Source organism: Falco peregrinus, chromosome 8, assembly GCF_023634155.1.
Source record: "Falco peregrinus isolate bFalPer1 chromosome 8, bFalPer1.pri, whole genome shotgun sequence".
Classification (NCBI taxonomy): Eukaryota; Metazoa; Chordata; class Aves; order Falconiformes; family Falconidae; genus Falco; species Falco peregrinus.
Window position 1 is genome coordinate 9,002,941 of NC_073728.1, and position 12,659 is coordinate 9,015,599.

The 12,659-nt window shown below is 47.6% G+C and overlaps 1 protein-coding gene across 12 annotated transcripts in view; it reads right to left on the minus strand.

The window, feature by feature from the left end:
* COL6A3 (collagen type VI alpha 3 chain) overlaps nt 1-12,659 on the minus strand; it is a 63,272-nt gene that overhangs the window by 20,014 nt on the left and 30,599 nt on the right. For all 12 annotated transcript variants that reach the window (XM_055811821.1, XM_055811820.1, XM_055811819.1 and 9 more), the window contains 17 exons: nt 11,667-12,269; nt 10,669-11,271; nt 8,678-9,024; nt 8,160-8,238; nt 7,661-7,806; nt 6,172-6,264; nt 5,695-5,748; nt 4,601-4,672; nt 3,590-3,616; nt 3,420-3,464; nt 3,267-3,320; nt 3,022-3,084; nt 2,560-2,625; nt 1,823-1,876; nt 1,130-1,165; nt 544-606; nt 174-236 (listed from right to left, as the gene is read on the minus strand). In XM_055811821.1, coding sequence (XP_055667796.1) covers nt 174-236; nt 544-606; nt 1,130-1,165; nt 1,823-1,876; nt 2,560-2,625; nt 3,022-3,084; nt 3,267-3,320; nt 3,420-3,464; nt 3,590-3,616; nt 4,601-4,672; nt 5,695-5,748; nt 6,172-6,264; nt 7,661-7,806; nt 8,160-8,238; nt 8,678-9,024; nt 10,669-11,271; nt 11,667-12,269 — 2,468 coding nt within the window. The remainder of the gene's footprint in view (nt 1-173; nt 237-543; nt 607-1,129; nt 1,166-1,822; nt 1,877-2,559; nt 2,626-3,021; nt 3,085-3,266; nt 3,321-3,419; nt 3,465-3,589; nt 3,617-4,600; nt 4,673-5,694; nt 5,749-6,171; nt 6,265-7,660; nt 7,807-8,159; nt 8,239-8,677; nt 9,025-10,668; nt 11,272-11,666; nt 12,270-12,659) is intronic.

The following is a 12,659-nucleotide window of genomic DNA, read 5'->3' on the forward strand; positions in this document are numbered from 1 at the left end:
GCATAAGTTGAGAGGAGAATCATACTGGAAGACTGTGTTGTAAGAGAATGAAACAGAGTTGGAGCCCTAGAGGGGCAGAATGGAAAGACACATCAGCTGCATCTTATTAACTCAGTGAGATGCTCTTGCTGAGCATAGTTGGGGCAGTGGCTGAGAAGCAGCAGAGGTTTTACCCTGGGTCCAGGAATGCCCTGCTCTCCTCTTATGCCTGGTGTGCCAATCTGGCCGGGTGGACCCTGTGCAGGGGGAAAAGAGAGACTGTGTCAACACACATGAGCAGAAACACACCAGTGCTACACAAGAAGGCAAGAGAAAGCAAATGCTACAGTGCCTGAACGATGAGTTTCAAACACATCACACCTTGGGTGGTGTGAATCCAATGGCAAACTTGATGTCCCAGGGCAGGACAGCCAAGCCACAGCACACCCAAAAATACCCAAATCCCAACAGTCCTCACTGCTGGGACTCTGAAGAAGTGGCTGTGATGAAATAAAACAACAGCATCATGAGGTAAGACACTGACTTTGCTGTAAGCTCACTGACCTGTGGCCCTCTCATGCCTTGTTCTCCAGCTGGCCCTGGCTGACCGACCGAGCCCTTGGTACCCTTGAAGTGCAAAACAAGACAATGCAGGTTAGCATGGGGGGACATGGTCAACACTATGGGGAGGGAAAAGAGATCTCAGGGCATTTACAACTGCATAAAGAGCAGGAGAACAGTTGTTTGGGTGTTGGTGGTTTGGTTTTTTTCCCCAGAATATGGTTATAGCAGAGAATAAGCACAGAAGTGACGGTAATTTTCTTTCTCCAGTCAATGGGCATCAAGCTCCTTTATGCTTTGGCCCTGTTACACTGCCCCAGCGGCACACGGAGATGAAGCATCTGACCAGGGAACGCTGCAGAGGATGGGAAGCTCCAGGCATGTGGACGGCTGATTTTGCACAGAGTCCAGAAAGGAGCATACAGGGAGATGAGCCTGAGGAGAAGGAAGGAAATTCGGAGGAAAGAAGAAGAAGAGAGGAAGAAGCAAAGCCTGCATGTCTCTCCTCTTGGCACATCCCTCTGGATGCTGTGGCTGCCTGGCCGGTGGCGTGGCAGGAGCCCCAGGGGTTGTTCCCCTCACCACTTACCTTAATTCCTATCTGTCCCCTTCGTCCTGTCATACCCTGTGAATAGAGAAATTATGAGACTTGTTACTCAAATATGTAAGCACACGTTTTCTGTTGCTGTTAGATCCATGTATCACCACTTCTTTTAGTCCAAAATTATGCTTGAATAGCTTAAACTACTGAGGAGAGAGGGAGAGAGAAATCCATATGGCCAGCTCTCTCAAATAAAATTTTGGCACGTTTCCTCCTTCCTCACTTCTCCCAACCCTCTACCACATAGGTGAGTTGCTCCCTCCCATGTGCAGGAGCATGCCACAAACCCTGGGCCACGTGTCCCGAGGGACAGACAGCAGCAGAGCAGCAGGGAGTGTATCCCCAGGCATCCCAGCTACTCCAGCTCCAGTTTGGTTTTTGCCTTTCAAAAACCAGCAGCCAAATGCAGATGCATATACCAGAGTGAATCAGGTGTAACTCCACTGATCTAAGCACCAAGTTACTTGCATGTAAATAATTTGGGGATTAGACCTTTAAAGTCTATACAGCAAGCCAGGAAACCACCAGGTATTGTCCTTTTGAGTTTTTTGAGGGGGTTGGTTGGAGTTTTTTAGGTTGAACTCCTGGCACTTATGAAACAAGATACATGGGAAGGCAAGAGGGGAAAAGTCATTGTCAATCTAAGCTCAGCCCCCGCTGACTGCGGGTCTGGCAGCTCACCTTCCTTCCAACTCCACCGTCTTGGCCATCCAGCCCCACCAGTCCTGGCTCTCCCTGAGGGAAAAGCAAAATTCAAGTGAGAACCCTGACATGAGCAGGCTCTGGGAAAATAGGTTCCGTTCTCAAAAAAGGGGTCCTGTCATGCTCTCACACGAGTTCCTTGATATTCCTGCATCGGTGGAAACTCTTCTAACAACTCACGGAGACTTTCCATCAAGTTTCTGAGCTAGCACAAGCTGACATTCCCATTCTTTGGGAAATGCCATCAGACATTTTAAGACACATATTTATTCTGAGCTGATATGAAAACAAATGGGGTTTAAAATTTTCAAAAATGTGTGGGCTTTTTTTTTCCAAAGGTTTTCAGGTTAATCGGGAAACTCAGACTTGATATAATCTAAACAGTCCTCTGCTTTTGTATACGACCCACAAGAACATATGATGTTAATTTCCAAGTACAAAGTTATTTTCAGTGACAGTATCCCAAAAGGCACTATAAAATAGTACATTTTTTAAAAAGCACTTTTTACACAAAACATTAAACTCACTTCTTCCCAGAGAAGGTTTTGGGTGCAAACCAACAACATTTTCTAGTGGAAAAATACTCCATCTGACAAGGCACAATGAGTTTAAGAAACCTGCACCTTTTTGGCAGCATCCTTTTTTCTTACTTTCTCTGTCCCATCTTATTGTAAAAAAAAACAAAAAAACAACAGAAGACAGCACAGAAACTTTACCATTGGTCCAATTTCACCCTTTGGGCCTCTGGATCCCCGTTGAGTATTATCAGCTCCTGAATCTCCCTGAAAGCAACAGAGCAATGAGAAACATCTGTGCAAGTGGGACATGAAAGTCAGACATCATAAACTGCTTTGCTAGAGTGCAGAACCAAGTTTGGGGTTTTTTCTGGGTTTTTTTTTGACTGAATTAGATAACGTATTATTGGTGTTTTCAGACAGACACAGCTTTTCAACTGAAAAATAATACTATTGACAAAAAAAGAGGAAGGGGAATTTTAATATAATGAAGCAGTGATTGACAGGTTGGTATCAAGAGGCGTGTGTTTCCCACACGTCATCTCCGAGTTGCTGGACCTGCCACTACCAAGCAGCATTTAGTAAGTCTGAGTGCATGCTAATGACCTCCAGGACTGGTGGAAAGTGAGTGGGAAATCAAGAAGATGCCTTAGCAATATTTACCGGGTCTCCGCGGAGCCCACGGTCACCTCGTTCTCCTCGTTCGCCTTTAATTCCCTTATCACCCTGCAGGAAGAGACGGAGAGTTAGTGAGAGCAGCCCTTGCCTGCCGAAAGCACCTTTGCTGCCACCCAGCTCTGCCTGGCCCCTCAGCCCCAAGGGGAGCGTGGTGGCTTCTCACCCTCCCCTGAATCAAATCCACCTTTTCACCATTCTTTAGCCCCATCATAAATCGGATAAAAGCCTACCCTCCTGCCAGAGTATCCCTTCTCTCCAGAGGAGCCAGGCAAGCCCTTGTCTCCCTAAGAAAGAAAAATATTTTAGAATATTTGCTGCTTTCAAGGTGTTTCGCAGGTGCTTCACTGAAGCATCTCATTATAAAAACAATTAAAATGACTGACCTCTTCTCCATCAATGCCATCCAGACCCATTTCTCCCAGTTCACCCTGTGGAAGAGAGGCGAAGGGCAAATGCTCACCAAGGGAAAGGGGAATGAGGAGGGGGGATACCACATATAGATGTGTCTATATGCTCACGCTCAGCACCGTGACATGAGGAAATAGTTCCATACCTTTTCTCCTGGGAATCCCCGAGAACCCTAAAGAGATCAGAAAAGGGAGTTACTCTGCTTTTGCCCAGTTCATCACCGTGGGAAGCAGTGGGGGGGGGGTGGGGGGGTGGGGGGGGGGTGTCTGTCCTTGGTGGCAGACCCAGAGCCAGGACTGGGGAAGGACAGCCAGGGCTTGCTGCACCAGGGTTCGACAGTCCATTGTTTGCCTTATGCCAATCTTCTTCAGCTGCCTCCTCAACACTCATGCCAAGATAAAATATGTGCATCGTGGGGTTTATCCAGCTGATCCAAAAAAATAGCTTACTTCTTAACCACAACTCTTTCTCCATTGACTTCCTTCTCTCCCTGCACCCTCTTTTATATGAACCCAGAGGCAGTTTCGGTGCCTTTGTCCAAAGCTGGACAGCTTTTTAAAGAGGTTCAGTAACTCAGCTGCAGCTAATGGGCTTGGTTCATGCACTGCTGTGCTCCCTGCCAGAGGATTCAGTTGGTCAGAGCAAATGGTAGGAAATATCCCCTGAATATCGCTGAATATTTCCCATAAATATCATACATTTCATCACCTTTTCTGGCTGGTGGCGTGACTCCTTTTTTGAAGAATTTGCTCAAGGTTCTTTAAAACAGCAGCCATGGCTCACTTTTCAGCCTTGTCCCCACAGATTTCCATCCACACATGTCCCAGCCCTGGGGCCAAGACACGCACATGCCACTGCTTGGTGTTAAGAACAAATTCAACTCTTCTCACATCTTGCCCCTAGAGCAAGGCTGCAGAAAATAAATCAGCCTTGTCTGCAGATTGCGCCTGGGTCACTGGGCTGCCCTTTTGCTCTTCATAGCAACACTAAAGCCATGACACCTGCTGAAAGCCTTGGTGCTTGGCCAAGTGGACGTCACCACTCGAGTGGACTTGGTGGCTGTTGCATGACATCCTAAGGCAGCAGGGGTTGCCCCCAGTGGACTCCCAGCAACTGGACTCTAGGTCTGCTCTGTGCAGGCTCCTTCCACACATACCTTGGTTCCTCTGTGCCCAGGGCATCCCTGGAAACCCTGTGTCCCGTTCACACCTGGTGGTCCACGTTCGCCCTGTTGCATGGAGGGGAAAATGCAATGGTCAGGGTTTGCCTGCTAAGCATGTTTCTTCAGCTATCTGCATGCATCTGTAAGCGCAGGAGGTGGTTTGGAAGCACAGGAGCAAAGAGAGTATCAAGTTTTGAAAGGTCAACACCCTGCTACCCCATCTCCCTACAACCTTCCTCACGTAGAGACCGACTTCAAGTCTTCATCACTGAGAAACATCCTTCCCAAACTCTCAGCTATGAAAGAGCTTTATAAAACTTCTTCAAGAATAAAATGACAAGATGAAACCCTCAGAGCTCTGCAGAGATGGGTAATCCCATCTTGACCTTAACGCTCCAGGAAAACATTGCATCGCGTGCAATAACTGACAGCAGCATTTGGCCCCTGCCTGTGCTATTGGAAAAGCGATGAGCACCACCAGCCCCTTGGCCTCGGCTTCACCTCCTGGGCGTGATGTGTGGGGAGTTGTTTATTCCAGGGGTGACGTGGGATTCATGAAGTAAGAGTTTGGATGAAACAGTGCTAGTAAGAAGTCATGGGATTCATGTTGTCTGTCACTGATGGATAGAAACACCCCTTCTGGGTCCCATTCTTGGACTAATTCAAACCTTTCAGCTGCATTTTGTATGGATAACTTTGGCATAGGCTGCACCTTTAATGAAGTTGGAGCTTTTAGTGTGTTCATAGTCACCCTATGCTGCTCACAGGTGTTTGGGACCAGCTGCAAACATTCCCACCTGCCTTACAGGAATTGCACAGAGCTGGGTCATATCAAAGAACGTGAGTTATTCCGCCCATCATGCCTTCTTCAGCTCTCAAGGAGCTTCCTACTGACCTTCTCCCAGGAGCAGCTGGGCCTCATGACTCGGGCCTTCACATGGGGGAAACACAAAGTTCTGCTTGCTCTCTCATCTGATTCACACCCACATACCCAGCAGAAAATATTTAGTGAAAAAGCCTCCAAGTACTTCACTGTAGTGAGGTCCCTTATCTAAGCATTACCATGCAGAGCAGGGGCAATCACTCACCGGTCCTCCTTCATCACCAGGATAACCTCCATAGCCAAGATCACCTGTGGCACCCTAGAAGACAGAGAGGATTTTGCATTTCTTTCATAGTTCTGTGATCTCCCTCTAAATTGATGTTCAAGATTTCCCTAGATTTGCACAAAGCAGCTCAGTCGTCTGTGTAAACAAGTTAATGAGAAAAAAAGCCTCCCTTTGACACCCCTAAATCGTTTCACAAGACACTTCACCTCCTCCTTCCAGCCACTCATCCCTGCCCTCTTGGTTGTTTTACACAGAGGCTGTGAGGAAAGGGAAGAAGAGCAGCTCTAACTGCTGCGTGTCGCCCAGGGCCAGTTTTAAAATGGGGATAAGTGGGGATGACCTCCCCGTTAGCATGACCCATTGCAGTGTGAGCAGCCTGCACATCACCTCCCATCACCACCATGGTGGACACTGACCTTGCACAGGGACCCTTCATCCACAGGCGAAGGGACCTACCTTTGGTCCTATGGGGCCTGGCACACCTCTGTCCCCTCTCTGCCCCGAGCACTTGCATGGCACCTTGCAGCATGTCCTCTCTGCGATGTTGTCCTGCAGCAAGACACACGTGGCACAACGGGAAGGTGTTAGAGAGCTGGCAGAGCCCCAGCGCCATAACTCCTGCAAGCCCTCGCGTCTGTGCAATCGCTCCTGTGCCAGGCATAACGTCGGGCTGGCAGCTCTTTAGGGTCTCTCTGCCTTGAAACACCCACGGGAGCAGGTGGAGGAGGTGTGTGTTGGCAGACTGGTTAGGTTGCATAGTTAAGAAGCAGCAGGCAATGTTATCTTTTGGGCATCAGAGGCAAGGGTTTAAATGGGAACTGCATGGGGCAGAATTCAGAGGGCATTTAATAGATCAGTCCCCAGAGCGCTGTCACTGAGGAGGGCAATCTCATCTCTAAAGAAACACATCCAGGATGTGGAATAGGCCATGAGAAAGTCATTGCAACGAGTAGCTCACAGCCCGCAGGCTGAGAACAATTTGTGAGCACACAGCAAAAGAAGGAAAAGAAAAAGAAAAAAAAAGATATGGATTCAGAGAAATCACAGCTTGGTTTTGCATCATCCAACAGAAGGAATAAAATAATCACTTTCTTTGAAAAAAACTATAAATCATCTTCTTTGCCAAGTACATTCAAGTACATTGCTGGCTGCAAACGTTTCCTGCGAGCTTTGCACATTTACATTTTGAAAGGATTTTCCTAGGCAACCCAATTACTTGGGGATGGGCTGTAGACTAGCCCTTATCCCAAAACCCAAGGTTTGCTCCCAAGCGGTTGCCCTTTGATTTGTGGAGAAGGGCCCAGCGAGGTTACGACAGGGATCAGTGGTTAAGCCCAATCTTATTAAATATACTGGAAAAGGAGCTCAGCAATGTTGGTAGCAGATGTGAAGTCGGGAGGATGTGGACACGCCGAGGCTGATAGCTCATTATCTGAATGAACTTGAGAGGGAAGTAAATCTATGAAGAAGAAAGGATAACTCCTCCATCTGTTAAAAGCATGTCTGAAATACAGGCAGTGTGTCAACTCAGGGAAAGAAACCTAGAAAGCAGTGCTTCTGCAAGAGATTTAGCACTGACAAGGCATGACAGTGCATTACCCATAAGGTTAAAAAAACCAGCAGTATAAATATAGGCAGAGGGCAGGCTTTTTAGCACGGCAGCTTTTGATGGCATCTTATCCCATCCCATTCGACCTAATCCCATGCACTGTCGCCTCAGCTGGAACAGGACTTCTCCAGAAGTGGTACGAGACCAGACAGCACCATCATCTGCTCTTAACCTTATTTGCTGTGGCATCTGTAAAAAGAGCTGACGTGAGGTAGGGAGGGGAGAGAACCAGAGCCAAGAGGGTGTAATTCAGCCGTGGTTCAGCCCCGCAGGAGATCCAGCCATCGGCTTTCCTCCAGCATTACAAGGCAGTGCTGCCTGTGCCAAGTTACTTACGAGCTGCTCTGCCAGCTCGAAATCCAAGTCCAGCAGATTAACTCTGAGTGGTCTGTTGTAGGTGAACCCACGACCAAACTCCAGCTTCATCACTCTGTCAAAATTGCTCACTCGGTCCAGCCCGATGAAGATGAGAGCGTTGACACCTGAGATATGGGGGGGAAGCAGAAGGGGCTGTGTGATGGGGTGAGATGCTCTGCAGAACCTGTACACCCTCCCCTGTAAGGATGGGTCATTATCCATCTCTTTGATTGCAAACAGAGATTATTCAATCAAGAACAATCAACTTCAAGCACATTCAGTGCAAGCTACCCGCAGCTCAGGTGCCAGCAGGCGACTAATTATCACAGGAAGGCAACGAAGGACAGCAAGTGCATGTGAAATCATGAAATCCAAATTCATTACTATCAAAAGCTGGTGGCTTGGTGAGAAATGGAGGTAAAATGTGCCACATGTTAACATGGGCTGTAATCACTGCCTTGAAGAGTAAAAAAGTTACCTTCTGTATGCAAAGCAGATGAAGCAGCCTCCAGCTGATCTATTGAGTCATCTGCACCATCAGTAAAATGGATTATGACCTGGAAGAGAAACAAATTTCTGTCAGGACCCAAGTTTCAAGTATGAAACACAATCAATGTACAACCTGAAGGGACACTCGGTCTGGGAGGAGATGGGCAATTGCTGCATCCTCTCCGGGATGTGAAGCTTTGCGTTTTTGTGCCAGGTGTTTGTTGCTAAAGCACAAACAGGGAAATACCTGGGAAGCAGTAGTTTGCAGCCAAGCAGTGCTCATGGATACTGGCTGCAGCGATGCTCACCACTTGTCAGGACAGGACCCTGACAATGCAGGGAGAGCACAGGAAACATGTCGGGCTTAAGTGACCACATTTATAATGAATAAATGTATTTCATGGGTTTTTAAATTATTATTGATTTACAATTGCTTTACCACCTAAAATACATCAGAAATCAGCTTGCCTGGCCAACACCATCCCAGTGGCCTTGGTTTTGACTTACCTTGGTGCTGCTGGGGGACGCGGATCTGAATTTTTTCAAGTAGGACCTCAGAGTATCTGCCGTGAGGAAATAGGGCCCTCGGGAGCGCATGCCCTGAAACTTCTCGAAGAGCTCAGGCTGGTACTCTGAGAAGTCCAGTCCCTCCACGGGTCCGCCCCGAGCCTGGGCCATGATGGCTACCCTGACGTTGGGCGCCTGGTTGCCAGTGCAGCTGATCTTCTGCATCTGTGTTATTCTGTTCAGCACGGACTCGACTCTGGACTCCAGACCTCTCTGGGAACTGAATATATTTTGGCCGGGCCCAACATCGGTGACATCAAAGCCAAGTATCACATCTAAGTCACAATCTGAAAGGGAAATGCAAAAAGAGAGGAGAGTGTCACTGCTGAACAGTACAACTGCTTTTCAAGTAATGACTTTCCTAATTATTCTGTTAATCACTAGAGAAGACACTCTATGTCAAGAACTGCTACCATTTGATACACAAATGCCTTCTACTACTTTTCATCATAGCAATGATAACCTTGGAAAACCTGCATTCTATTAATTCTAGATTTTTCTCCTGTGCAATTGTTGCTTAGCGCTGGGAGGAGTTGACTAAATCAAGTCCAACAGACATTTGCATTTTTCTTAGGCAGCCAAGACTGCTCCATTCCCTCCACTGTGTGAAAACCCGTCAGTGCTTGCACAGCCTGCATGAACCTTCTGCCTGTGCTTGAAGTGACCATCCTCCAGTCATGGGGATTTTGAGGGAGGTGACAACCAGGTGACAGATCTCAAGTCCCTGAAAGAGGTAGCTAGGATTATATGGGATAGCTGGGAATTAGGGCAGAAAGAGGCACTGAAGTTGCTCAGCCTGAGCTAACAAAGTGATGCACGGTCTGCATTTCTGCAGGAATATTGAGCATGGGCTTGGAGCCACCCTGCAGCCATCGAGCTGCCCATTGGTCTGGAGCACAGGGAAATCAGGATGCGGGGGGCCTTTTGTCTGGATTTAACATCTCCTGTGCCTACACAGGCTTTCTTAGAGGGAGATGTTTGAGTTTTCTTTGATGTTAATCACACTGGTGCTGAACTCGGGAAGCACTCACACTTACCACCAGCAGTAGTTCAGGTTCACTTTTCCCTGCATTCAGTTTTTTATCTCGGGTGGAGCTGCTGCTCAGCTCAGGGATGCTGTGGCTCTCCTTCAGCTTCTCCAGAGGTTTGGGAGACGCCTCCGCTCAAAAGCCAGAGAGCTGAGCTGCAGTTAATTGTGCTGGGAGTAGGACTGGCTGTGCTGTAGTAAGTTAAACCAGCTGCTGGGAGTCTGGTCCGACAGCAATACCAGCTCGCTTACTCACCCCAATTCCCCTCGCTTGGCTTCTGAAGTAGCCAAAGCGTGGGATTCCTTCTTAAGGCAATTTTACCTTAAACTACAACCACTCATGCCCTAGCGTTTTCTTATATACTTGTCACGAGGTCAAGTGGGCACCCTGGATGATCCAGCAAGAGAAATACTGATTTCCAGCATGCCAGGGACTGAACAGCCAAGAAGTTCAATTGGCTTGTTATAACCACAGTGGGCAAAACAAGGACCATCGCTTTTGGCTTTAGCACTAAATCAGTTGGTGTGCCAACATGAAACTGGCATCGTGTCCCTGTGCATCTGGGGAGGAAGGTAGTGAGACTTAGTCCAAAGGCAGCTAAATAAAGGAGCCACTCCAGTGTGGTGGTAGGAGGCCAATGACTCAGTGCCTAATTGTCATATCAGAAATCATTCCACCATGATGGTACCTCTGCAGTGATGGCACACCAGCCATACATGTGCTGAAGCACACCAACAGGCACGTCTTGTACCAAAGGTTTTCAGCCTACCACCACACTCATGGAGGAGGTCTGAGCCCATGCTGCGCCTCAGGCTATAGGCAATACAGTCCGCCAAAACACATTGGATATTAAAAGCCACCTTCAGGAATGACCTGAGCACATTATGAAATGATCACTCTTACCTCTCATAACATCTGTTGGTCCCAGGCACAATTTCTCCTCCATAGCAGCCTCCAGCGTAACCAGGACCTGCTCATTCAGCTCAGACAGCTCCTGGGCTGTGGACGCTCTGAAACTCGTAGCACTCTCGCTGGCCAGCCTGCTGACTTCCTTCAGGTCGATGTTCTTCACGCCAACTGCGAATACCTTGACGCCTTTCTGGGCGATTTCTGAGGAGGCGCTCGGCCCGTCATCTGAGGACTTCCCACCCGTGACGATGAAGGCGATCTGGGGCACCCTCTGGTCGATTCGGCTGCCGGCCTCTTTCACAAAGTGGTTTGCCTGGATATGCCTAATAGCTGTGCCAGTGTTTGCCACGCGGCCGCCTTTGTAGATGACTTTGTTGATGGCATCTAAAATCTGAGGTTTGGTGGAGTAGTCCTTGAGGAAAAACTCATCGGTGACATCTGAGTTGTACTGGGCCAGTCCTACCTGGATAGAGTCACCATCTCTATAAATGGCATCCACCACAGAGTAGACAAACTGAAGAACTTCTTGGAAGTTATCTCTCCCCAGATTGATGGAGCCATCCAGCAAAAACACAATGTCAGCCTGCTTTTTACCTCCTGAAAAGATTACAAAGAAAAGACAGTTGTTAATTGCTTGTGGCATCTATAATATTTAAGATGCTTTGTGAAGTAGCTTTGTGCTTCCCTCTGCTTCCTACCTTTATAGTTTCGTCGGTCTTTGGCATGATTTTACATCCGTACAAGAAGAAAGGGTTTGTGCAACACTTACTACACTTCATACAACATTACTTCCTTTTGTGATAGACACTCTCATCTCATTTCAAGTCTAATTCTATTCTTTCCTACGCTCAACAAAATCTTCTTCAAAGTGTTAAATCGATGTGACCAAAGGGCTGGACATCGGAAGGTGTTATTACCGAATCATTTTCACATTATACAAATTCTATCTGTGTTCTGTCCAGAAAAGTCTACAGGATGAATAGCAGCCTTACCAGGTCCTGGGTATACAGGGGTTTCTGTTGTTGGTATTGGAAGCTCTTCAAGAATACTCTGCACCTTCTTTTCTAAAGTCGGGAGTCCTGTGAAGTCTTGTACCACAAGCACACGTTCGGGATCATTGGTGATGACCTGCAGCTGGTCCCTGTCCACGTTTCTGGCTCCGACACCCAGGGGTTTAATGCTTGTTGAAGTGATCACATTAGCAGGCCTGTTCACATCATCCTGGGAGCGGTCTCCAAGAATGACGACTAGGTGTTGGGGCACTCCATCTTCTATCCTGCTCCCTGCAGACTTGATAAAGTAGTTCTTCACCACGTAGTCTAGGGCTTTGCCAGCATTCACGGGGGAACCCCCTCTAAGCCTCAAGCGGCGGATGGCTTGCAGGACAGCGTTTTTGGACTTGTGGGTCTTCAGGTAGAACTCAGGGAAGACGTTATTGCTGAACTGCACCACGCCGATTCGCACTTTGTTTGGCCCAACATCCAGCTGCTGGACAATTCTGCTGATGAAATCCCGAATGTGAGCAAGCCCATCGGGTCTAACGCTGTCAGAGCTGTCAATGAGGAAGACTACATCCTTTTCATCACCAGAAGTATCTGCAGGGAAGCAAGAAGAGAGGATATTTTGTGCCAAGCCTTTGCTTAAGCTTTGCTGGAGGATTTCTGTGCTATCTCCTCTCATGTGATGTAAAACTGTGTGGCATATTTTATCCAACTTCAGGCATAGTGCTGCAGGGAGCCTCTCAAAAGGGCTTGTGTGTAAGTGTGCATCTGCGTGTTAACAGCCTGACTAATATTTGAAGCATGCATTACTCAGAGCCTTATCGGTTTCATTCATTACCACTCTACTCTGGATTAGTCAATGTTTCCAGCTTCATTTTGCCCCAGATTTATGTCTCTCCTAGAAAGCTGCTAAATTTGGAATAGGTAATTATACACATTGCAGTATTTGACTTGAAAATCAAAATAGGTAATGTATTTAGGTAC